Source organism: Rhodofomes roseus (genome assembly GCF_022264815.1).
Source record: "Rhodofomes roseus strain CIRM-BRFM 1785 chromosome Unknown C8Q71scaffold_21, whole genome shotgun sequence".
NCBI classification, from domain to species: Eukaryota; Fungi; Basidiomycota; class Agaricomycetes; order Polyporales; family Fomitopsidaceae; genus Rhodofomes; species Rhodofomes roseus.
The window spans coordinates 337,531-358,176 of NW_025952977.1; the positions used below are offsets into that span (position 1 = coordinate 337,531).

At 55.1% G+C, this 20,646-nt stretch overlaps 8 protein-coding genes and 1 non-coding gene across 9 annotated transcripts; 6 read left to right on the top strand and 3 right to left on the bottom strand.

Annotated features, from left to right (window-relative positions):
- Positions 1-27: 27 nt before the first annotated feature.
- On the top strand, positions 28-1,898 carry C8Q71DRAFT_815080 (NAD(P)-binding protein). Its single transcript, XM_047926096.1, has 5 exons — positions 28-500; positions 562-674; positions 734-1,354; positions 1,420-1,794; positions 1,861-1,898. Exons 1-4 carry the CDS (start codon positions 481-483, stop codon positions 1,590-1,592), a joined length of 927 nt encoding a protein of 308 aa, XP_047775484.1. The 5' UTR covers positions 28-480; the 3' UTR covers positions 1,593-1,794; positions 1,861-1,898.
- A 102-nt stretch (positions 1,899-2,000) lies between these two features.
- Positions 2,001-2,084, top strand: C8Q71DRAFT_t126. Its single transcript has one exon. It is a non-coding gene; the product is annotated as a tRNA-Pro (tRNA).
- Positions 2,085-2,217: 133 nt separating this feature from the next.
- C8Q71DRAFT_777122 (Sec1-like protein) lies at positions 2,218-5,542 on the bottom strand. Its single transcript, XM_047924686.1, has 15 exons — positions 5,436-5,542; positions 5,246-5,374; positions 5,036-5,188; positions 4,891-4,980; positions 4,702-4,835; positions 4,381-4,650; positions 4,185-4,327; positions 3,965-4,129; positions 3,836-3,911; positions 3,698-3,781; positions 3,556-3,644; positions 3,350-3,506; positions 3,190-3,294; positions 2,862-3,138; positions 2,218-2,814 (listed from the first exon to the last, which is right to left on the bottom strand). The coding sequence occupies exons 1-15, from the start codon at positions 5,464-5,466 to the stop codon at positions 2,495-2,497; spliced, it is 2,223 nt and encodes a 740-aa protein (XP_047775485.1). The 5' UTR covers positions 5,467-5,542; the 3' UTR covers positions 2,218-2,494.
- Positions 5,543-5,614: 72 nt separating this feature from the next.
- On the top strand, positions 5,615-7,625 carry C8Q71DRAFT_777124 (26S proteasome subunit P45). Its single transcript, XM_047924687.1, has 9 exons — positions 5,615-5,741; positions 5,794-5,836; positions 5,885-6,004; positions 6,056-6,291; positions 6,417-6,752; positions 6,813-7,034; positions 7,096-7,172; positions 7,229-7,296; positions 7,355-7,625. The coding sequence occupies exons 1-9, from the start codon at positions 5,667-5,669 to the stop codon at positions 7,375-7,377; spliced, it is 1,200 nt and encodes a 399-aa protein (XP_047775486.1). The 5' UTR covers positions 5,615-5,666; the 3' UTR covers positions 7,378-7,625.
- A 414-nt stretch (positions 7,626-8,039) lies between these two features.
- Positions 8,040-10,958, top strand: C8Q71DRAFT_860956 (alpha beta-hydrolase; the record flags this gene model as incomplete). Its single annotated transcript, XM_047927846.1, has 18 exons — positions 8,040-8,190; positions 8,248-8,440; positions 8,493-8,529; positions 8,586-8,680; positions 8,733-8,770; positions 8,825-8,856; positions 8,914-9,006; positions 9,062-9,175; positions 9,227-9,297; positions 9,357-9,691; positions 9,749-9,798; positions 9,849-9,912; positions 9,968-10,042; positions 10,109-10,141; positions 10,196-10,202; positions 10,254-10,363; positions 10,420-10,430; positions 10,488-10,958. 18 exons carry the CDS (start codon positions 8,040-8,042, stop codon positions 10,956-10,958), a joined length of 1,980 nt encoding a protein of 659 aa, XP_047775487.1.
- A 165-nt stretch (positions 10,959-11,123) lies between these two features.
- Positions 11,124-12,091, top strand: C8Q71DRAFT_259353 (uncharacterized protein). Its single transcript, XM_047917358.1, has 5 exons — positions 11,124-11,229; positions 11,284-11,468; positions 11,525-11,574; positions 11,632-11,667; positions 11,726-12,091. Exons 2-5 carry the CDS (start codon positions 11,342-11,344, stop codon positions 11,882-11,884), a joined length of 372 nt encoding a protein of 123 aa, XP_047775488.1. The 5' UTR covers positions 11,124-11,229; positions 11,284-11,341; the 3' UTR covers positions 11,885-12,091.
- Positions 12,092-13,560: 1,469 nt separating this feature from the next.
- Positions 13,561-15,228, top strand: C8Q71DRAFT_798598 (DRMBL-domain-containing protein; the record flags this gene model as incomplete). The annotated part of the gene is made up of 6 exons (XM_047925827.1): positions 13,561-13,748; positions 13,802-14,001; positions 14,055-14,266; positions 14,321-14,514; positions 14,571-14,834; positions 14,892-15,228. The coding sequence occupies 6 exons, from the start codon at positions 13,561-13,563 to the stop codon at positions 15,226-15,228; spliced, it is 1,395 nt and encodes a 464-aa protein (XP_047775489.1).
- A 205-nt stretch (positions 15,229-15,433) lies between these two features.
- C8Q71DRAFT_777134 (ribosomal family S4e-domain-containing protein) lies at positions 15,434-16,920 on the bottom strand. The gene is made up of 5 exons (XM_047924688.1): positions 16,873-16,920; positions 16,584-16,661; positions 16,344-16,524; positions 15,890-16,289; positions 15,434-15,840 (listed from the first exon to the last, which is right to left on the bottom strand). The coding sequence occupies exons 1-5, from the start codon at positions 16,873-16,875 to the stop codon at positions 15,711-15,713; spliced, it is 792 nt and encodes a 263-aa protein (XP_047775490.1). The 5' UTR covers positions 16,876-16,920; the 3' UTR covers positions 15,434-15,710.
- A 12-nt stretch (positions 16,921-16,932) lies between these two features.
- C8Q71DRAFT_777138 (TFP11-domain-containing protein) lies at positions 16,933-20,569 on the bottom strand. Its single transcript, XM_047924689.1, has 7 exons — positions 19,324-20,569; positions 19,043-19,268; positions 18,800-18,990; positions 18,575-18,741; positions 18,137-18,518; positions 17,199-18,084; positions 16,933-17,143 (listed from the first exon to the last, which is right to left on the bottom strand). The coding sequence occupies exons 1-6, from the start codon at positions 20,503-20,505 to the stop codon at positions 17,368-17,370; spliced, it is 2,865 nt and encodes a 954-aa protein (XP_047775491.1). The 5' UTR covers positions 20,506-20,569; the 3' UTR covers positions 16,933-17,143; positions 17,199-17,367.
- Between the last annotated feature and the right edge of the window lie 77 nt (positions 20,570-20,646).

Genomic DNA, 20,646 nt, shown 5'->3' on the forward strand with positions numbered 1-20,646 from the left:
GGCAGCTGTTTGTCGCCCCTATGTGTGCGCAAACACCGACTATCGGAATCTCCGTCACCTACGGTTTTCTCATACTCGTTCAAGCAACCTCTGGGCAAGCTTCAAGCAAGCCCGACCGGCCAGCCAGGCGGAGCGAAGCGAAGCAATGTATAATAGGAGTTGTGTGAGTTCAATAGCCAACCATATGACGAAGCCTGGCCGAGAACTTACCTGTCATGACCGAATCCACGCCGGGTACCCGCACGAGCCTCGTTGTGAACTTACGCAGACTCGTGCGAACCTGTTTAGCTATAGGGAGGTAAATGCCTGCGCAAGATTGATGCTTGGTCAGACTCGCATGGCGCCTAGGTTGACATAGAGACGAAGCTGCGGCAGCTGAACAAGCCTGAGGGTGGACATCGGAAATTTTAAAGCAGTTCAATATATAACCCATCGCGTTGGACTGTATGCCTATCCATATCAACCCCACGACTAAAGAACATGAAGGTCCTCGTCGTAGGGTAAGCCAAGCGCATATATACTTAGGGTGCACCAGGTTGAGGCCACGTCATCCTTGTATAGTGCATCTGGCTTCATTGGGTTGCCAGTCGCACAAGCGCTAGTGCGCGCCGGGCATGTTGTGTACGGTGTAACTCGTTTGGAAAGCAAGGCGAAGGCGCTGGCAGCGGAGGAAAGTGAGTGTCCCCGTAGTTCGCAGCTTTGAGCCATTCGCATTGAACCCGACTGCCGACAGTCATTCCTATCGTCGCACCCGTCGAGGACCCCTCCATCTGGCTGCCGCAGGTGGCGACTCTGGATGTGGTGATCGAAGCGATAGGCGGCCCGGACGTCAAGGTGCTCTCGGAGAAACTCCTCAACGCTGTCACGGAGGCTGCAACGCAGTATCGCCCACCTTCCGCACCAAAGCTCGCCTACATCTACACCTCGGGGTCGTGGGTCCACGGCAGTAGCCGCAAGCACATCATTAGCGACACGACACCAATTACGCAGTCCGTGGATCTCGTTGCGTGGCGGCCGTCGCTCGAGCAGAGGGTCGTAACAAACCCATACCTGAACGGTATCGTCGTTCGCCCTGCGCTCTTGTACGGTCGCTCGGCCTCCGTCCTTGGCATGTTGTTCAAGACGGCACACGAAGGGAAAGTCAAATGGTTTGGTACGCCGGGAGGTCGTTACTCAACTATTCACCAAGATGACCTCGGAGAGCTGTATCGCCTGGCTGCCGAGAAGGCAGCTATCGTCGGAGGGCAGCTGTTCGACGCAGCAAACGACTCCAGTGAGAGCGTTGACGACATTCTGCAGAGGCTCGTCGAGGTGTCCGGTGCCCAAGGCTACGAATATATTCCGCCCACAAACCGTACGTGATCCCGCCGTCCGCATTGAGATCGCGTCTGACTAGCATATGTCATTCAACGCACTTAGTCTTCGAGAAGGCTATCGCCACGACATCATTACTCCTGCGCCCGTATCTCGCTCGCAGCCTTCTTGGATGGCAGCCACGCAAGGCCGGCTTGGTCGACCACCTGGAGATCTACTACGATGCATGGAAAGCAACGGCTGAGTCTGCGACACTTGAATCGGATTTCATCGGTTGATCTGGTCGATGTTTCGACAGGAACACTCGAGATCAGGATCTTCTTCGAGTATCGGTCAAGTTGTAGGATGGAGTAGGCAGAGCAGGGACGTCAGTGTACACATAGCCAAAGTGAATCAGGTTGAACGAATTCGTTTGAGTTAGGTGCCAGGACTAGAATGGAAGCGGAAGTCTCTTGTAGGACCGTCGTCTAAGGGTGGTTGAGAGAACGATAAGTTCGACACAAACCCCTCACGTGCGCCGTGTGGAGGGTCTTGGTATGAGACTAGAGAGAACGATACACTTCCTCAACATGAGACTCGGTCAGTGTTTGGAGCAAGTTTGAAGGCAACTCTAATGGTGAATTTTCGCATGACCAGACGGTACAGTAGTGGTTATTCCAATAAACATCCCCAATTTGGGTTCTATCGGCTTCGTGGTCTAGTAGTATGATTCCTTCTTAGGGTTGTTAATCACGTGGAGGAGGTCCCGGGTTCAATTCCCGGCGAAGCCCTTTTATTTTTGAACGTTCGAACGTGGATTTTGTTCACCGTTTTGTCCTTCTGTTACAGTCTGAGTAAGGGTAAGTTAACTCGGATGTAATCCCCTCTTGTAGCAGCCTGCGAACCATCCGAGCTAGTCTCGCCACAAGACTCTCCCCGTGGACGTGCGAGGGGTTTGTGTCGAACCTAGAAGTTGCGCAAAACTTAATAAGCATTCAGTGTCATATGCATTTCACGTCATCTACGCTTCGCACTATACATTGTCTTCCCTGTCTCACATTACTAGCTTCAGCACAAATCCATGGTATATGATGAGCGGTACCGGTCTTACAGTACGAGGGAGGACACAAACAATAAGGTTAGGCGATTCAGCACTGTCCGCAGATCACAGAACGAAGAGAAGAGCACATCCAGCGTTCGTTCAGAAGTGAAGGAAGCCCCGCTTCTTCTTCTTCTCCTCGGTTTTGCTGCTCGTGCTGTTCACAGAGAGCGTCGACCCCGCGAACGAGGGTACGGACGGCTTGTGCATCCGGCCCTTCTCTTCGCGCGCGGCGGGCGGGGCTGCCCGCTGTGGCCGCGGCGCATCGCGCGTGTAGTACTTCTCGTCGTAGAACTCTTGCAGCGGTCTCCGTTCCTTGCCCTCACCCGGCCCGTTGGGCATCGCTCTCGAGCCGATACCGCCGAGTTCGAGGACCTTCAGATCGTCGACAAACTGGCCAGGCGTAATCGCGTTTGTTGATCCTGGCAGACATGAGCCGGGGAAATCCACAGCAGGTACACAGACTCACCTATGATGATATCCTTCCCTAGGGACTTCGACAGCAGATACACCTCGCGCATCTCGGAGTAGGTCATCCCGCCTGCGACGAAGACGATGACGCGCTGTCGGACCTCGTCGCGCGTACTCGCGGCTTTCGGGCCCCGGTGCCAGCTCGGCTTTGCACTCCGCAGAGAGGTCGCCGGTGCTATTACCGGTGCCGCACGCATAGACGCAGCGGGAGCGGCGACTGGTGAGTCTTTCACGTACGGGAAGACAATCTGATCGAGACGGTCTCTGACGTGATCCTATACGGCAGTCATGACACGAGGCAGATTTAGTCTGAGGGGAGAACTAACCTCAAGGATGGTCTGCAGCATTGGTTTGAACCGTGAGAGTTCATACTCGTCGTCCTGGTTCGGCTTATGCCTCAGCCGCTTCTTGATGTCCTTGTCCCCAGGTCCCTGAATAGAGTTGCGTCACCGCATTGCCCTGACATGTACATTCAACGCGACAAACCCTGGTCACGCGCACGCCAAAGTGAACAAGCGCGTTCACCGCGTCCTGCTCTGCCATGGACAACCTCGCGTGCTGGTACAGTCGCCGCCGGTCCTCGTCGGGCACACCATCGCGGTATTGGATGTACAAGGCAATGATGCGCACTTTGTTAGCGTTACTGTGAGAACATCAGTATGCCGCTCGATGGGGTTGGTGAGTGCACACACATTACTTCCCGGCTGTCCAGCAACGGCACCATCTGTTCGACCAGCGTCTTCGGTGTCTTGCCTTCTGCAGTCAAGCCGGTCGCAGAATTCTGTAACACCACGTTCTCAGTCATTGCTTGAATGGTACAGTCACGAAGTATACCTGCTCGACCGTTGCCACGTTCGGCAGTTTGTCCCGCTCGAAGATCCCCATACATTCTTGCGCCATGTTGAGATGCAACGAGAACTGCAAATGCATTGATCAGCGTGCTCGTTGGGAGTAGTTTTCGGCAGTAAGCACCTTCTCTCGTTGCTCTTGATACTGAGGCAAATTAGCGAGCATGTCCTTCATGTCGTTAAGACTGGCTGCTCCGTCTCTGTTGGACCAGTCAGTGACGACATTGTTTGGTACATGGAGCATCGAACTCACCCTTTCATGCCTGCGTTGTCCTGCATAAACTGATTGAAGTCCGCCATGAGTTTGTCAATCGCCTCCCTCATGTGCATATGTCGCAATTCTGTCCAGACGTTGTCCGTATCAGACAGGGTCGCGACCTTGTCTTCGAACTGCCCTGCCGCTCCCTGGAACTTGTACCTTGACGGAAAGACGCGTCAGGATGCGTCAACGAGAGACTGGTGGAGCGACATACGTGTATTTGGCGCCATCTTCGATGGGCAACAAGTCGTTGGCCATGGCCTGATACGTGAACTCGTGTACGAAGGGTGCGAGCGTATCCATAGCACGGTCAGTGATCAGCATTGTCCCGCGCGGCCGAGGAGGGTCGGATGGTTTCTGCGACACCTTCAGCACACCGAGACATCATGAACGAAGAGACCCGCACGTACAGGCCAATCAGGGTTGGCCTTCCTGTACTCATCCAAGTCCCGCTGTACCATGAACGCGAGCACTTTCGAGACGAAGTCTGTGTCGGCGGACTCGTACGCGCGTGCGGCCTCGCCGCGCGCGAGTTGTGTGCGCCAGCGCCCACTATTCTCGGGAGGTGGTGGCGCCCTCGTTGTTTCATGTGGCTTAAAGGGACCCAAGGGCGCGTGGTGACCAGGTAGGTAATAGCGGATATAAGGATATTCGTTCAACGTGACGCAGACATTCAATATCTGGTCGAGACAAGATGTAGTTGTGATCGGAACTGAGGTAGTGAAACATACCATCTTGCTGACCAGTCGCAACTCCTCCTCTAGACGATCGCGGGCTGTCCGGAAGGCAGACTCGCTGCGCGGTGGACTGTACATGTTGAAGAATGTACCAGGAAGTTTCAGCGAGAACGCCTGTGATTCGATCGCTGAGAAGGGTTAGTAAGGTTCCGTGCAGGGGCGTAGCAGGTCGCGTGCACGCACCCCAGAAGTTGATGAAGAGTTCTTGCAGGGCCTTGAGAAAGGGTTCCGCAGGGGATGATGTCAATCGTTCAAATAGTTGTTCATCCAGACCTTCGGATGCAGAGTCAAACAATTCGCGCGCGAATGAATGGACTGTCGAGCGTACCGTCGACGAAGAAGAGATGTGCCCCCGCATACTGCTGATTTCCGTCCGAGAAGTCACGTATAATTCTATCCACGTTCTGAGATGTTGACATGACCAGATACATCGCCTCGAAATTGGGCTGTGGTTCACGGTAATTCGTGATCGATTCAATCACTTGCGTACCAAACCACCGTTAGTTGGTGGTGAACGAGGCAAGGGGCCAAGACATACGTGTCACATTCTCTTCCAAGATATCAAACTGCTTCAGGACTGACCCCAGCAGCTGCTGGGAGTGCTCGTCCACGACCAATATCTTCCATCGCCCGGGCGGGTTCACAGATCTAATGGCATTCAGGAATTCTGCGAGCGCAACCGCGTTCAGCAGTGGTTCTAAAGCACAGGAATACTTCGGAGCACATACTAGCGCGGACTGAAGCAATGAGAGAGGTCATGACCGTTCGTAGAGAGGAGGCGGGATCTGGAAACACGGGCTCGCGGAGCCAGCTGTGTAGCAACTCTGTCGATCGCCCGCACCGCTGTAGGCGCCCGCCCGTGAGCGGCTACGTCAGGAGGCGCCCATACGCGAACGACGCGCGTCGCGTCTTGCACGTCTCGCATCCTCGCACCCAGTTCCATCTCCCCACCCACCGCCATGAGCACCTCCCAACCATCGACGTCCAGCGGCATGGACCAGCGCAGACAGGACGCGCTCAAGGGCTACCGCGAGGTGCGCACAGCTGCCTGAGGTCTGTACAGTGCGGACTGAACGGAGACCGTAGAAAATGCGGCAACATGAAACGAGTAGTCAAACCCTCAAGAACTGTGAGTGGTACAATTGATGACATGAACATGGCTAACGAGTATATGTAGTGCGATTTGCATTGAAGGATCTTGAGAAGGACTACGAGAAGACGGAGGATGATATTAAGGCCGTCCAGTCAGTTGGGCAGATTATTGGCGAGGTTATGAAGCAGCTGGACGATGAGCGATGTGAGTCGCATTCTGCTTTTTCCCGGGTCTGCATCGCTGAGCCTCCTGTAGTCATTGTGAAGGCATCTTCAGGTCCCCGCTATGTAGTCTCCTACCGTCCAACATTACCCGTAGCGAAACTCAAGGCCGGCACGCGCGTGAGCCTGGACATGACCACTCTGACAATCATGCGGATATTGCCCCGTGAAGTCGATCCTGCTGTGTACAAGATGAGTCTCGAGGACCCAGGAGGAGCGTCCTTCGCTGGTATTGGTGGACTGGGCGACCAAGTGCGCGAGCTCCGTGAGGTGGGTGTTCACAACTAAGCGGGGGAGGAACGTCGTTGTGAGGTTCAAGACATGGTTCACGTAAACCTCGCATCTACGTTTCTCGATAGCCCACGCATCCCGTATACACTGACACACTCCGCTAGGTTATTGAGCTGCCATTGCTCAATCCGGAGCTCTTTGGACGTGTTGGTATCAAGCCTCCCAAGGGTGTCCTCCTGTATGGACCACCAGGAACAGGGAAGACATTGCTCGCGCGTGCTGTCGCCGCGACTTTGAACACAAAGTTCCTAAAAGTCGTGTCCTCTGCGATAGTCGACAAATACATTGGAGAATCAGCCCGTGTAGTCCGGGAAATGTTCGGCTATGCGCGCGAGAACGAGCCGTGTGTCATCTTCATGGACGAGATCGACGCTATTGGCGGGCGACGGTTCTCGGAGGGTACCAGTGCGGACCGAGAGATCCAGCGCACCTTGATGGAGGTGTGTTGCCCCCTCTGTGACCCTACAATACGGATGCTCACAATGTCCTATCGTCGCTAGCTCCTCAACCAGATGGATGGCTTCGACGCGCTTGGTCAGACCAAGCTTATCATGGCGACAAATCGACCGGATACACTCGACCCCGCACTCCTCCGACCAGGACGGCTAGACCGCAAGATTGAGATCCCACTGCCCAACGAACAGGCACGGCTAGAAATCCTGAAGATTCATTCCGCGCCTGTGAATAAGGGTGGCGAGATTGACTACGAGGCTATTGTCAAGGTTCGTTCTCTGTCAGCCCGTGGCAAGTACGTAGCGTGCCTGACCGCCTCTGCCCCGGTAGCTCTCGGACGGCTTCAACGGCGCGGACCTACGTAACGTCGTCACGGAAGCCGGCATGTTCGCTATTCGGGATGATCGGTCGGTGCCCATAATTAAGGTGTCGTCATCTTAGACAGCTCACAATTGTCTGCCAGGGAATATATTACGCAGGAGGATCTCACGAAGGCAGCGCGGAAGGTCGGCGAAGCGAAGAAGCACGAGAGTGAGTGCCTGACTCTGCGGCTCCGAAGCCCTGTATTGACTGAATTTTACCTCCCCAGGCAAACTCGAGTACTCGGCTTGATCGTTGCGTTGCTCTCTTTATTGTATTACCTGTGTGAGCGCGGATGCATTACACACTTCTGTCAAGTGTTCTTCGGCCAGCTGTAATTCGAGGATATTGGACATTCTGGTCACCGCATTTCCCCATCCAACAGTCATTGGGTTCCTCATCAGAGCGACTGAACAGTAGTTGCGTACTAACTGCCTTCACCCAAGTTTGATCTAAGCCCCGTGGCCAGCGAAGCGAGAATGGATGAGGCCCGCTATCTGGTAAGTTGGTCTGTCTCGCGCTGGTTGATACGTCAGAAGTCTTGCGACACTCGCGGTTGGTGCGACCCTGAGAAACACCGGCTCTGTGGTACGTGCATCCCTATTGTCTACCACTGCCCTCACTATTGTCCTAACCACCTCACTACAATTCTATCCTCACCGTGCTGTTTATAGACAGTGCCAGCCTCCCAGTCCTGATGCCAGCCACATCGGCCTCCCATGCAACCCAGCCTCGACTCATGTTGCTGACCTAGTAGTAGTGTACGTACAGCCGCTGAGCCAGCCTCCCCGGATTAAGTCTGCATCCAAATTCAGACCGACGACCGGCCGCACAAGATCAGCCCACTACAGGGCATATATAGGTCGGTGGGTCTCGAGGCGTGTACCGAACTTTAACGTCGCTCTTCGATCACCATGTCCCGAGGAGGGTCGCTCCCGTTGCCATTGCTCGCCATGGTGGTATCTGCCGCCCTGCGCCTCGCCGCCGGCCAACCTACAACCAGCAGTTGGCCTCAAGACTACCCGGGCATGCCGGGCGGTGACTACAGCGCGTCATGGCAGGGCTGTGAGTGATGTTTCGTCGTTCATCGCGCTCGGTCTCTCTGAACAGACGGCGCTACAGACTTCGAGGTGACGGAACCTCTCCCGAACGTGACCTGGCCTGTTAGCCGCAGCTTCGCCGGCAACATTGGCGTGCAACGAGAGGGCCACCCGAACAACACACTCTTTTTCTGGGCCTTTGAGAAGACGAATGGCTCTCTGACTGCTGCTGCAGAAGAGACCGATGAACCTTGGGGCATCTGGCTGAACGGCGGGTGAATATGGCTTGCCGCGTACTCGTGAAAGGGGGCTTACCTTGCCATACAGGCCAGGAGCGGCCAGTACCCTAGGACTCCTCTACGAGGTAAGTTACTGGTGTCCGCACGTCATTGTTTGGATCACTAATGGGCATCCTATCAGAACGGACCGATACATATAGCTCCCAACTATTCAGCATACCAGAATGAATATGGGTGGAACAATTTAGCAGACTACTTCTGGATAGACCAGCCTGTGTACGTTCGGCTCATCCTTGAGGAGTTACACTGCTAAAATGGCTTTTCTCAGAGGAGTGGGTTGGGCTACTGCAGATGCAGATGCATGGGGTGAGACCCTCTTACCACGCTTTTTGAGATAGGCTTCTGACGTTTGCCGCGTAGTCACCGATGAAGATCAAGTGGCCTCAGACTTCGTACGTTCACTACCATATGCTAACTCGCCGGCCGGAAGACTGACGGAGACAACATAGATGGGATTCCTCGATAACCTCGTCAAAGTGTTTCCGAGCCTCAAGACACGTCCTCTTTACCTCACTGGAGAGAGCTACGCGGGGATGTACATCGTAAGCGAAACCCAGCACATGGTCGACCACTGGTTTACATGACCGCTTTTGCAAGCCCTACATCACGAAGGCATACTTTGGCATGGCGAATCCACCAGTGAACCTTGCCAAGATTGCAATTGGAGATGGCACTGTCGGTTCTGAAGCGGTGTTTGAGCACTTGCCTGTTGTAAGCCTGCCGGGTTTCATTGATTCTAATCGTTGCTCAGACCGTTCGTAGACAACTGTGCTTCAGACGTACCCTCAACTCATCGGCTATGACCCTGAAGTATTTCAATGGTTCAGAGAGCAGTACGTCCGAACGGTTGATATCGTCTCAAGAGAAGACATTCATCACGATATCTCTCCAGGGAGCACCTCTGTGGCTATGATCTCAACCTCACGTACCCGCAAGACGGCAACTTCCCCGACATCCAGCTCGTCTACCCCAACGACACCGGGCGGGACGAACTCGTCTACGCGAAGAAGAGCGCCTCGCTCTACTCGAAGAAAGAGCTACTCAACGAGGGCATGCGTCGCTATGGAAAGGAAAGCCTGCAAGCGCGGGATCGCCCGAACCGCGTCCGGAGAGAGCTCGCGAAGCGCGACTTGGTCGGGAGAGCGAACGGCACGATCGACCCGTGGTATGGGTGCTTCATATACGACGAGATGATCGACTACGCTCTGAACTACACTTACCCTTGGAGTGCGTACAACGGTGTTGACCTCCCGCCGCGGCTGCTAATGTGAAGACAACTGGCAGGTTATTACGGCTATATCGATCCTACAACTGAAGAGATCGAGGGCTTCGACGTGCGTTTTGATTCCGCTCTGTTTACATCTGCATCAACGTCGCCTTGCAGTATTACAGTATTCCCGATGCACTGAACCCGGAGATACCTCTAGACGGGAGCGTCTTCTTCAACGGTAGGTGCCATATGCCCTCTGATTACCGGCTCATGCTGACAGGCTCATACATCAGATCCTCAGGCTGTTTCGGCTCTTCACGCACCTACGAGTAAGCAATGGATCGGTGAACAGGAGTACTATTTCCTTGGTGCGTAGTCGCTTAAGCTCGCGACTTGGATGACTGACGTGTCTTATGAACTTTCATTTTCAACAGGCGGTACTGAGGAGGATTATTGGTCAGATCCGAGTAAGTCTCCTACCTGCACTGTGTAACATTTCAGTCCCTGACTTGCTCCTCCAGGCGTAGAGTGAGTGCAATGCGGGGACGCCTTGCGTTTGATTCGCTGACAGCGGTTAAGACCTATGGCCTTCCTCACTGAACTGGCGACAAATGCATCGGAACGAGGTGTCAAGATAGTGTTGTACTCCGGAAACGACGATTCCCTCATCTCTCATCGCAGCACTGAAGGTAAGAACCAATGTAGTTGAGATAACGCTTGATGATGCTCACACAGATACGCCTAGTTGTTATCCAGGTAGGCGTCCATGCTTTTATCTACTACCATCAACGGGAATGACATTGTCTTCCGCAGAACACGACATTCGGCGGCATCCGAGGATTCACTCAGCCACCGGCAACGCCCTGGTACGCCGACGATGGTAGCTTCGCAGGCATCGTTCACCAAGAGCGAAACTGGACATATCTCCTCTTCAAAGACGCAGGCCACCTCGTCGCTCTGGACAAGCCCGCCAACGCGCTCACCTTCCTCCGCGAGTTCATCCTTGGTAGCAACGACACTGGGCTCGTTGCCACGGAAGACGGGAAGACGGGGGTGATCGGCGGGGAGGTTTCGTCCCTCGCGGCGGGCGTTCTCCCGGGACAGTCGGGCATCTTCGTGGGCTCGGGCGCGACGCAGTCGACGTATACATTCCCGTCCGCGACGATCGCTGCTTGGGAGAGCTACATAGTGACCGCGACGGCTACGCAGGTTGTCACGTCTGATGCTGCTGCGCGAGCGCGGCCTACGGCTGTCTTGCTGTTTCGTCCGTTCGGTGGGCTTTGAAGGGCACTTGATTTGTTTTGGTCTATTCATATATCTATTGAGATTCTGGTGACCAGCTGTGAGAGTCGCTGGCTGACTCCCGTACAGAACGTAGCGATTGCGACGGTAATGATACGACCTTGATACCACTGTCATATTGAATACCATGTATCTTTGTAGCCCACCATATGTCCCGCTTGTTCAGGCGTTCTAGTGATATTCTGCTGCGAGGAAGCCAACGAACGACATGAAAAACAGTTGTGCCAGATTGTACGAGTTGTCACGAGGCTCTGTGAGTGCAGACGTTGTCAGCAGGTTGCACTTGCGATGTAACTTAAAAGACAAGATTGCTACAGTGCTGCGCTTGAGCATCCTCCTGTCATACACAATAGCCTCAGCTCGAAATGCCGCCGCCTGTCTACAAGCTCATGACAGTGAATACCGTCCCAGAGCGTGCGAAGCGCATCATCGGGCGGATAGTGGAGGATGTAAAGGATCGATGGACGATACAGTATGTGGTCAATGCAGAAAGTGAGCTATCTTCCCTGATGTGTCGGACTTCCGGGGTTGATGATGCTTGATCCCAGGGATAGAGGAGGTACTCCCTACGCTCGAGCGAGAGCGACCCGATATCATGGTGATGGTGACAGATGCTCTGACATGACGAGGAGTACTCACGCACTTTCCTACTCAGTTTGTGGCATCGATGTGGACCCCCGAGGAGCAACAGGTTGTGATCAGTCCTGCCTTACAAGCAGTGTTCCCGGCTAACTTTAATGAACCCACAGGAACTCGTGCTTATTGCTGAGCAGACTATCCCCGGTATCAAGACGTTCAAAATACCTAGCGGTCTCCAGGTGGAGAAAGGACCAGATGCTATTGTCGACTTTATCAAAGAGAATCTACCGTCTATCCTCGATAGCCCAGCGCCGAAGGAATCGCTTTGAGAGTCGTAACTTCAGGATGTACATGTAGATCGTTGAATCCTTCGTCCAAGATACCGTGTAGCGAGTGGTCGGTATGCCTGGTGATCCAAACGGCTCGGTTGATTCAACTCTACCTATATCATCGTGAGTTTCAATTGAGTCTTAGACCCAGTGCAGAGTGACAAGTGGAACGTTCAACGCGACGCGTCGCGCAGTGATGATGATGATGATGATGACCTCTGCATTTATTAACCGCTACAAGCAAACATGTGCTAAGACGCGGCGGACGCCGGCCTGTACAGTAGTGGGCGTTAAAACGCGCCACCCAGGTCGACGTCCAGTTCGGGGCTGTACTGGTAAGAGTAACGTCTGGAGGGTTATATAGTAATGGGTCGTTGTCGGTTTGTAGTCTATGGTAGCGTCTATGGTACTGGTTCTATTCGTCTGTCCGAGTCGCAACGCGTCGCGCAGTGCGCTCAGATCCAGATCCAGATCCACGGTCACGTGTGGTGATAATACGTCCCGTCGGTGGCGGCCCCTAGGTCACCAAGCGTCGGTGTCCTCGTCCTCCTCTGTTGCGTGCCGACGTCTGTCTACACAGTGCATCCACTGGGCGTAATTTGTGCCAAATATTTCTTGAGCTATGGCGAAGAAACGCAAGTCCACGCCTCAGTCCGCAACCCTGCACGATTTCTTTGGAAAGCCAGCCACGAAGAAAATCAAAGTGGAAGGTAGCACCAGTCGAGTTGCGAAGAAGTACGTCGATCCAGGAGACATCATTGTCATTGACTCGGACGACGACGACGACATTTCTAAGGCGTCACCGGAGGTAGTCGCGAGAGCAACTCCCCTAGCTGCGAGCAAGACTTCGAATCAACTTGGCAAATCGCCATCGACCGGTCAACCGGTGTCGACAGGGAGGCCTAAGGATGATGGTCGTTTGCAGAGGAAGGAGGTACCTTCTACTGCGAGCGACGTTCAGGACGGAGAGTCATTGTTTGGGCTTCCTCTATTGCTCACCCTGGACCAGGACACTGCCGATCCGTCCTCTCCATCTGCGTTTGGTACACCGATCTTACTACAGTCTTCCACTCCTTCAGGGGCTGTACAAGCAACACCTGCGGATACTACCCAAAGCGCAGGTCATACCGCACCTCTTGATGGATGTACCCCCCCTCCGATAGCACAGTCTAGTTCTGGAAGTGATTCTCTGAACGCGCCTGACGAGGAGTGGGCGACGGGGGATGACGAAATTGAGGTGGACGACATCGGTATCTCGGCAGATGCACAAGAGGAGGAGCATGTAGACGTTGACTTGACGTTACAAGAGGAGGACGCTGTGGATATCGACCTCACGTTGGACGACGAACCTCCGCCATCAGAAGAATGCGTCGAATCGTGCCCACTATGCGACATGAAGCTCAGAGGCATGAGCACTCTCGTGCGTAGGCTTTCTGATTGAGGGTACTGTCCGCCGCTGATAGGTTACTCAGGACGTTCATGAACATGTCAATCGTTGCATAGACTCGACTCCTGACACGGCCAAGGCGCCTAACGCTGCATCCAATGAGGTCAAACCAAAGCCTATGCGACCAGTATCGTCCTTCCAGGTGCACCCTTCTCCGAGTTCCTCGAAGGTTAAACTAGAAGACGAGGAGCCGCCAACGGACTCCAAGGCTGGTGTGTTCTCTGTGCTCATGACGTCTCACAAGGAGAACGAGGCATGGAAAGAGGCTTCTGTCGCTGAGGACCGGAACTTCCGACCAACGAAGAGCAACGGCGGGCGACGGAAAGCGCCATTCTACAAGGTCATGCAGGGTATGCCCATCGCAGTTGATGCGTTTCGGTACGGAACCATCCCAGGAGTCACAGCTTATTTCTTGACGTGAGTCGAGCTGCAATCTATCTCATGTCGAAACATTGACATCGGAGTTGCAGACATGCACATTCCGATCACTATACGAACCTTTCGGCCAAGTGGAACAGTGGGTTCATCTACTGTTCAGAAGGCACCGCAAACTTGATCATGCACATGCTGGGCGTGAACCCCAAGTGGGTACGCCCATTACCTCTTGACGTCGCCACGACCATCCCAGACACGGGCGGCGTGCAAGTGACGCTAATCGAGGCGAACCACTGTTAGTGTGCTCATGTGTGAGCAGATCTAGCGTCCTGACGTACTCGTCCACAGGTCCTGGATCATGCCTGTTCCTTTTCGAGGGCCCGCAAACAGTCAACGCGGGTGATAGTGCGTACAAATCGCCCTTGATTGGCTCGTCAAGGCTGTTTAGGTACCTCCACTGCGGCGACTTCCGGGCGTCCCCCGCGCATGTAAACCACCCAGCGATCAAGGGCAAGCGGATAGACCACTGTTATCTAGACACGACATACCTGGACCCGAAGGTAAGATTTACTTAATTTGAGCGCCTCTGTGGCCGATACCGACTCCTTTGCCAGTACTGTTTTCCTCCGCAGCCACAGGTCATTCCGGCGTGTGCGGAGCTCGCGAGGCGGATTGTCGCAGGCATCCCGCTACACGAGGATGCAGCGAGGGCCAAACAGAATCGCACCATGGACCGGTGGGTGACAACGTCGGGCGTCAAGACGGAGCAGAAGGAGCAGGGCATAGGGAGGACGCTCGTCGTCGTAGGGTGCGCCTCAGTACAAAGCGATGCAGAGCTTTTATTGACAAGGTTACCCTCCGCAGGACCTACTCCATCGGCAAGGAGCGCATCGTCAAAGCGATCGCGCGAGCCCTCCAGACTAAGGTCTTCTGTGACTCGCGCAAGGCTGCCATCCTGCGGTGTCAAGCGGACCCTGAGTTGCACGCGTTACTCACGAAGGATCCGCTCGAGGGCGGCGTGCACCTCGTACCACTGGGCGTGATTGCCTCAGACCGTCTGAAGGAGTACGTCGAGCGGTTCAAGGGACACTATAGCAAGGCTGTCGGCTTCAGGCCGACTGGGTGGACGTGAGTACCATCGTCGACATGTAAATTGCCCGTCCGGTCGTCTAACGGTTCATACAGCTTTACCGCGCCAACAGGGAGCGACATGCTCCCCTCCGTGCAAACGATCATCTCCCGCTCGCAGAGCCGCACCTTCACCTACGCGCAACTGAGCCCGATGAAGAACTCCACGCCCGCGCTGCAGATCTACGGGGTGCCGTACTCGGAGCACAGCTCGTTCTTCGAGCTGACGTGCTTCGCGCTCTCGCTCGACTGGGGCAGGATGATCGCGACAGTGAACGTCGGCAGCGAGAACTCGCGCAAGAAGATGGGGAAGTGGATTGAGCGCTGGGAGGCGGAGAGGAAGAAACGGGCGAGGGACGAGGTCGTTAGTGCTAGGGCTGACGACTACTGGTAGAGTAGTGATTGTAAACTTACGTGTTGGGCTTGGGGCTGTTGGGAGAAGGCCAACACTAGGACGTGCTTGGTTCGTACAGAGCAATCACAGTGCATTTACTCGACATCACTTAGCAGCGCACCGATACTAGAAGGCTTTTTCGGGGTTGTTGCCAGCTTACCGTAGAAATGCTCATATAATGCTCATATGAAGGCCAATTTGGGTCTCACCGGTCACCTTTTAGCCATGCACATATTGGTGGCGAGGTTATGTAGCCTGCGGCTTCCGCATGGCTGATATACTGTACCAGAACAACATCAACAAAAGACTACGCCAAGAGGACAGGAACTTGGCGGAGATGCTGTGGTGAAGCCAACCACAGTGCCGGGGGGATCTACACAGTATGCATGCATGCGGTAGATTTTGTGGCGTACAGGTGTCATACAAGCATGGCATAAAACATGATAGCAGAGAGGACCAGAGAGATGCGCGAACCCATACGTTTATTGCTCGGCCGCCCGCTGTTTCCTCTTGACATCCCGCTCCTCCGTGATGGTAAGCTTGGTGCCCTTGCCCTTCGGGAGGGAGACCCAAGGCTTTGTGCCCTCGCCGAGCACGAAGATATTGGAGATCCTATTTATCATGAGTCCGGCGCTCCCGGCATATATGATCTCATGCTTACCGCGTAGCGAATGTCCGGTCGAGGATGTCCTTGACGTGGACGATGTCGAAGCCACCAATGTGCTTCTCGCGGTGCACGATGACACCAGCACGGCCCATGTTACGACCACCAGTGATCATAACGATGTTACCGGTGTCGAACTTCACGAAGTCCACGATCTTGTTCTGCTCAAGATCGAACTTGACGGTGTCGTTGACCTTGATGGCAGGGTCAGGGTAGCGGATCGTGCGGCCGTCGTGGGTAACGATGTATGGTACGCCCTTCGCGCCAACAGCCGCCTTGCGGACCTTGAGGAGCTTGTAGGTCGCCTCCTCAGGGGTGATGCGGTGGATCGTGAAGCGGCCCTTAACATCGTAGAGGAGACGGAAGTGCTCGCCGGACTTCTCAATCGAGATGACGTCTGAAACGAAGTCAACACACTATTCGACGAGTTTCGTAACTTTGGCGCACGCACCCATAAAGCCAGTGGGGTAGGTGGTGTCGGTGCGGACCTTGCCGTCGACCTTGATCAGGCGCTGCATGACGATCGACAGGACCTCCTTGCCGGTCAGCGCATATTTGAGCCTGTTGCGGAGGAAGATGGTGAGGGGAAGGCATTCACGGAGCTTGTGGGGACCGGGGGAAGGGCGGGGAGCCTGCGCAAATCACATCGTCTTTATTGCAGACTCGCAGTGCACGAAGCAGATACACGCACGTAGGTCCCGCTCAGCTTGTCCAGCATCCATGACGAGGGAGCGGCGAGGCGCTTCAAGTGCTTTTTGGGTCCTCGGGCCTGCAATGAACAAAGTTATCAGCGTTGTAGTCTTCGTTGGAGACCCTGAGAGACCCAGAGGAGGTGCTATGCCGAGCTGTCGTATCGGTCGCCAGAGTACATCCAAACGTCAACGGACGCATCCATCCCCGTAGGAAGTCCTGGACATCGTTTTGACCGCACAGAGCAACACAACCGCAGCCTCTAGGTCGTCTGGCAGCATTGGACTGACCATGTTGGTGTTCTTGCGGGCTTGACGTTGGCAACGGCGACGGCCTCGAGCTTGCTCTCTCTCGACTACAAAACTTGGCTTTCCGCATTCGGCAGCTTCAGGGCAAGGCAAACTGCGATCACGTGATGCACCGTCGCCCGCGGGCTTTCCGCGTTCGGTCTCAGGCTCACGGCGCTTAGCACCAGCTTCGGACTCGGACTCTAGCCTTTTAATCCTGAAGACTTTGAGCCTGTGCAACACTTCATGCGCCTCGAATCTCCGACTTCGTTTGGTTAGGAATTTCCCCAGTCATGCTTTTGTTTGGCCAGAGCCAAATATTAACCAAGTCTGCGCCATTCAGATTCGGCACATGCATGTGTAGCAAACCTCCCGAGTCTGAGGCCGTAGCATGTTGCATCGGTTAGCAGGGGCAACATCACAGCTCAGAATACAACAAGCTCTAGCATGGGCTTAATGTTACAGCATTATGTGGTCCATGGTATACAGCGTACGTGCCTACTTCTCCTTTCTCGCCCTGAGAACCATGTTCTCCAGCGATATAGCCCGATATTCGTCACCATCAGGAGCCCACACGGCATCGTCTTGAATGTACACAAGTAGCCCGCCTTTGCCATCTGCCGTCGGCGAGACGCGGAAGAGGGGCATGCGCGACTTCTCGTGCACGCGGCCGGCGGGCATGAACAACAGGTTGTGAGAGGACGCATAGTCCTCCACGATAGAGCGGAACGTGATCTCTTGTGTCCGCGCAGGGCGCATTTTCGGCGCCTTCGGCTTCCCTGCTGCCATCGGTGCAGGGGAGGGTGAGCGGTGGTCCGGCCGGGGCAGCTGCGTGGGCGCATTGGGGCCGAGCTCGAGAGCCTTGTTCATCAGCTGCAGTCCGCGGGTGAAGCCCTGCGCAATGCCCGGCATGTTCTGCACGTTCTCGGAGAACGATTCCTTCCATTCCGAGTACCACCGCGCGACCTCCTCGAAGCTCGGACTCGGCTGGACGAGCCAGATGTGCAGCACGTCGAGCCACTTCGGGAAGAATTCGGTCTCGAGGATGCGTGACATGACGGATGGGCTGAGGAGGTTCTCCCACAGCATGACGTCCTGCAAGGGAACCATGTCCTGGTTGCGCGGATTGACGCGGAAGTCTTCCCGGAGTCGACTCCCAAGCTTCGGTACGACGTATTTGAGCAGCATGGCGTCCCAATCGCCCACATCGAACACCTACGACCATGAGTGAATATGAGGAGAGAAGGTTAGTGTACAAGCTACTTACGTCTTTCCAAACAGTCAGGTCGTCTGGCATACCCTCGGCGACTGCCCAATGCCGGAGCATGCTCTTGACCTTCCTCCGCGCATCGCCGAGGACTTCGTCCAGCCGCAGGCCGACGTGGGGCAGCCACGGGAACACCAGCGTCTGCAAGGGCACCTTGCTGCTGCGAGGGTTCCAAGTGTCCACCGCCTTTGAGACCTTCGGCAGCACTAGCTGATCAAAGAAATTGTCCCGAATGAACGGAGGCAGGAAGCTGGACCACGCTTCGTAAAGGCGGACTGCGGGTTGTGGGTCGTCTGGGGACCACTCGTTGTTGATGGAGGACCGTACCTTCGGCAACCACGCATTCCACAAGAGACTCTCGTAGGGCGTCATTGGCTTCTCGCTGAATCAACACGTAGTGTCAGCTTCTGCCAACTTATGTTCAAGAAATGCACGTACACTACTGGCGCGGTCGAGATGACCGTGCTAGTTCCGTAGACCGATACTTGGTCTTGTGGCTTCTCATCCGGTGGCGCCATCTTGAGCGCGTTTCTCCATAACCGGAACAGTGGTGTGAAAGTGGCAGGGTCCTGCAGTGGATGCCACTGCGCCAACATACGTCGTACCTGCGTTGCATCGTCAAAACCAGTTGCATGTTCACGTATGAGTAAGGAAATGACTTACGATCGGAGCAATAGCGGCAACGATAACTTCGTCCAGCCGGTATCTATCGAACTCTGTTGCGTACTGTCCGAGGAGTTTCTCAAAATTGGCGGAGAAGGTCTCGAGCGAAGGCTCGTACGTCGATGCCAGCTCTCTCGCCTGTGAGTTGATGTCGTCTACAACCAGGTTGACTTGTTGCAGGCGAGCGATCACTGGGGCGGAGGATGAGCGAAGAGAGGCACAGAATAGTAGAATTGTACGTACGCTCCGCTTCCTCTTCCACTTTCTTCCGCAGTCGGGCATCCTCTGCCTGCACCCACTTCTTGCGCTCCTCTAGCGCTTTGGCTTCACGCGCAAGTCCATCCAAGTCACCCTTGCATGCTTCGGTGATGAGACGCAGATTGTGTCGAACCTCAGGGAGGCGCATAGGATCCGCGGTAGGTGTCCACGACGCCATTGATACGTCCGCAAGGGAAGACACCTCTCTCATCTGTATCATAAAATGTAAGATGCAGTCTAGAACGACGATAAACACGGACACGTACAGTAGCACCAGTAGCGTCGATTATCTGTCCAAGACCAGCAGGCTGGGCTTCCTGCCCGGCCTCTGCGACGATCTCCTCGTACGTCTTGTGCTCGATGCGTGTCTTCGCCTTGCGAGGTTTCTTCCAGGCCTGCGCCCTCTCCTCGTGTGCCTTCGCAGCCTTGCGGCCGAGCTTCGCAGCAGGCTTGTCCTCATCGTCGCTCACAACTTCTCCGCGGCGTCGCGCCTCTGCCTTCGATTGCGCCGTCTTCTCTGTGAAGCCCTTGAAAGCGAGACCCATGCCTTTGGGCCGGAGCTTGCTCTCGACTGGAGTGACAATACCTTCGCCTGTGGTACCCAGACCGGTACCCGCCTGCCAGCCCATCTTCTCGAGCATCCGTGCACCGAAGGAGCCCCCAATCTTGCTGAAGTGTTGTCGCTCGGCGGAGCTGAGGCTAGGTGCAAGATTTGGCGTGCCTGACCTGCTCCTGCCATCGCGGAGGAAGGAGCGTTGAGTGCGAGCACCCCCGAATGCGGACGGTAGGTCTTCGGAAGTCGTTGGCAAAGGCGAGGGTTCTGCCTCCGCAGGTGGTGTCGAGGTGCGCTCCGACGAACCGATACCTCCCTTGCTGAATCCAAGGTCCCCTTTGCTGAAGCCAGAGAATGCGCTCTTTGGCTGAGTCTTCGATGCGCCAATGCCGATGCCTCCAAAGCGGGGCCGCGCCTCCTCTTCTTCCTCTTCTTCCTCATGTACTCTGGGAGAAGGTGGTTTGGAGGGTCCAGAGTCGTCCGTCTGCACGGAGTCGTCCGCTTGCTCCTCGCCCGAGTCGCTTGAGCCCCCGTCTTCATTATCAGCCTCCGCATCCTTCATTTCTATATCCCCATCTGTCACCTTGTCCATGTCTACCTTCTCCCCCGACACAAAGGCCGGAGCCTTCGTCCAGTCCCTCCGCTTCTCGGGTTTCCCTCGACTGCGCCCGCCAGTGCCCTCATCCTCATCTTCGTCAGCAAACACGCCGTAGATTGCGTCCTCCTTTCCGTTCTTTCGCCGTCGTTTGCGCTGGTACGGGTCCTGGAACAGCTCGCGCTCTTCACGCGCATTTGGGTCGTTCACATCGTAGTTCGGGTCGTTATAGTCGTCCACGTCAGAGACAGGAGAAGAGTCATCGTCGTCGTCGAGGAATTGTCGCTTCCTTCGTGCCATGGCTAGGTGGGTTCGGACGGGAAACCCAGTGCGTGTATGTAACGTTGAGTTCCGCTGAGTCCTGACGACCTGCAGTGTGATCGAGCACACGTGATCCGCTATGCAGCCCAAGGGCTCGGCGGCGGGCGCTAGCGAGGGCTT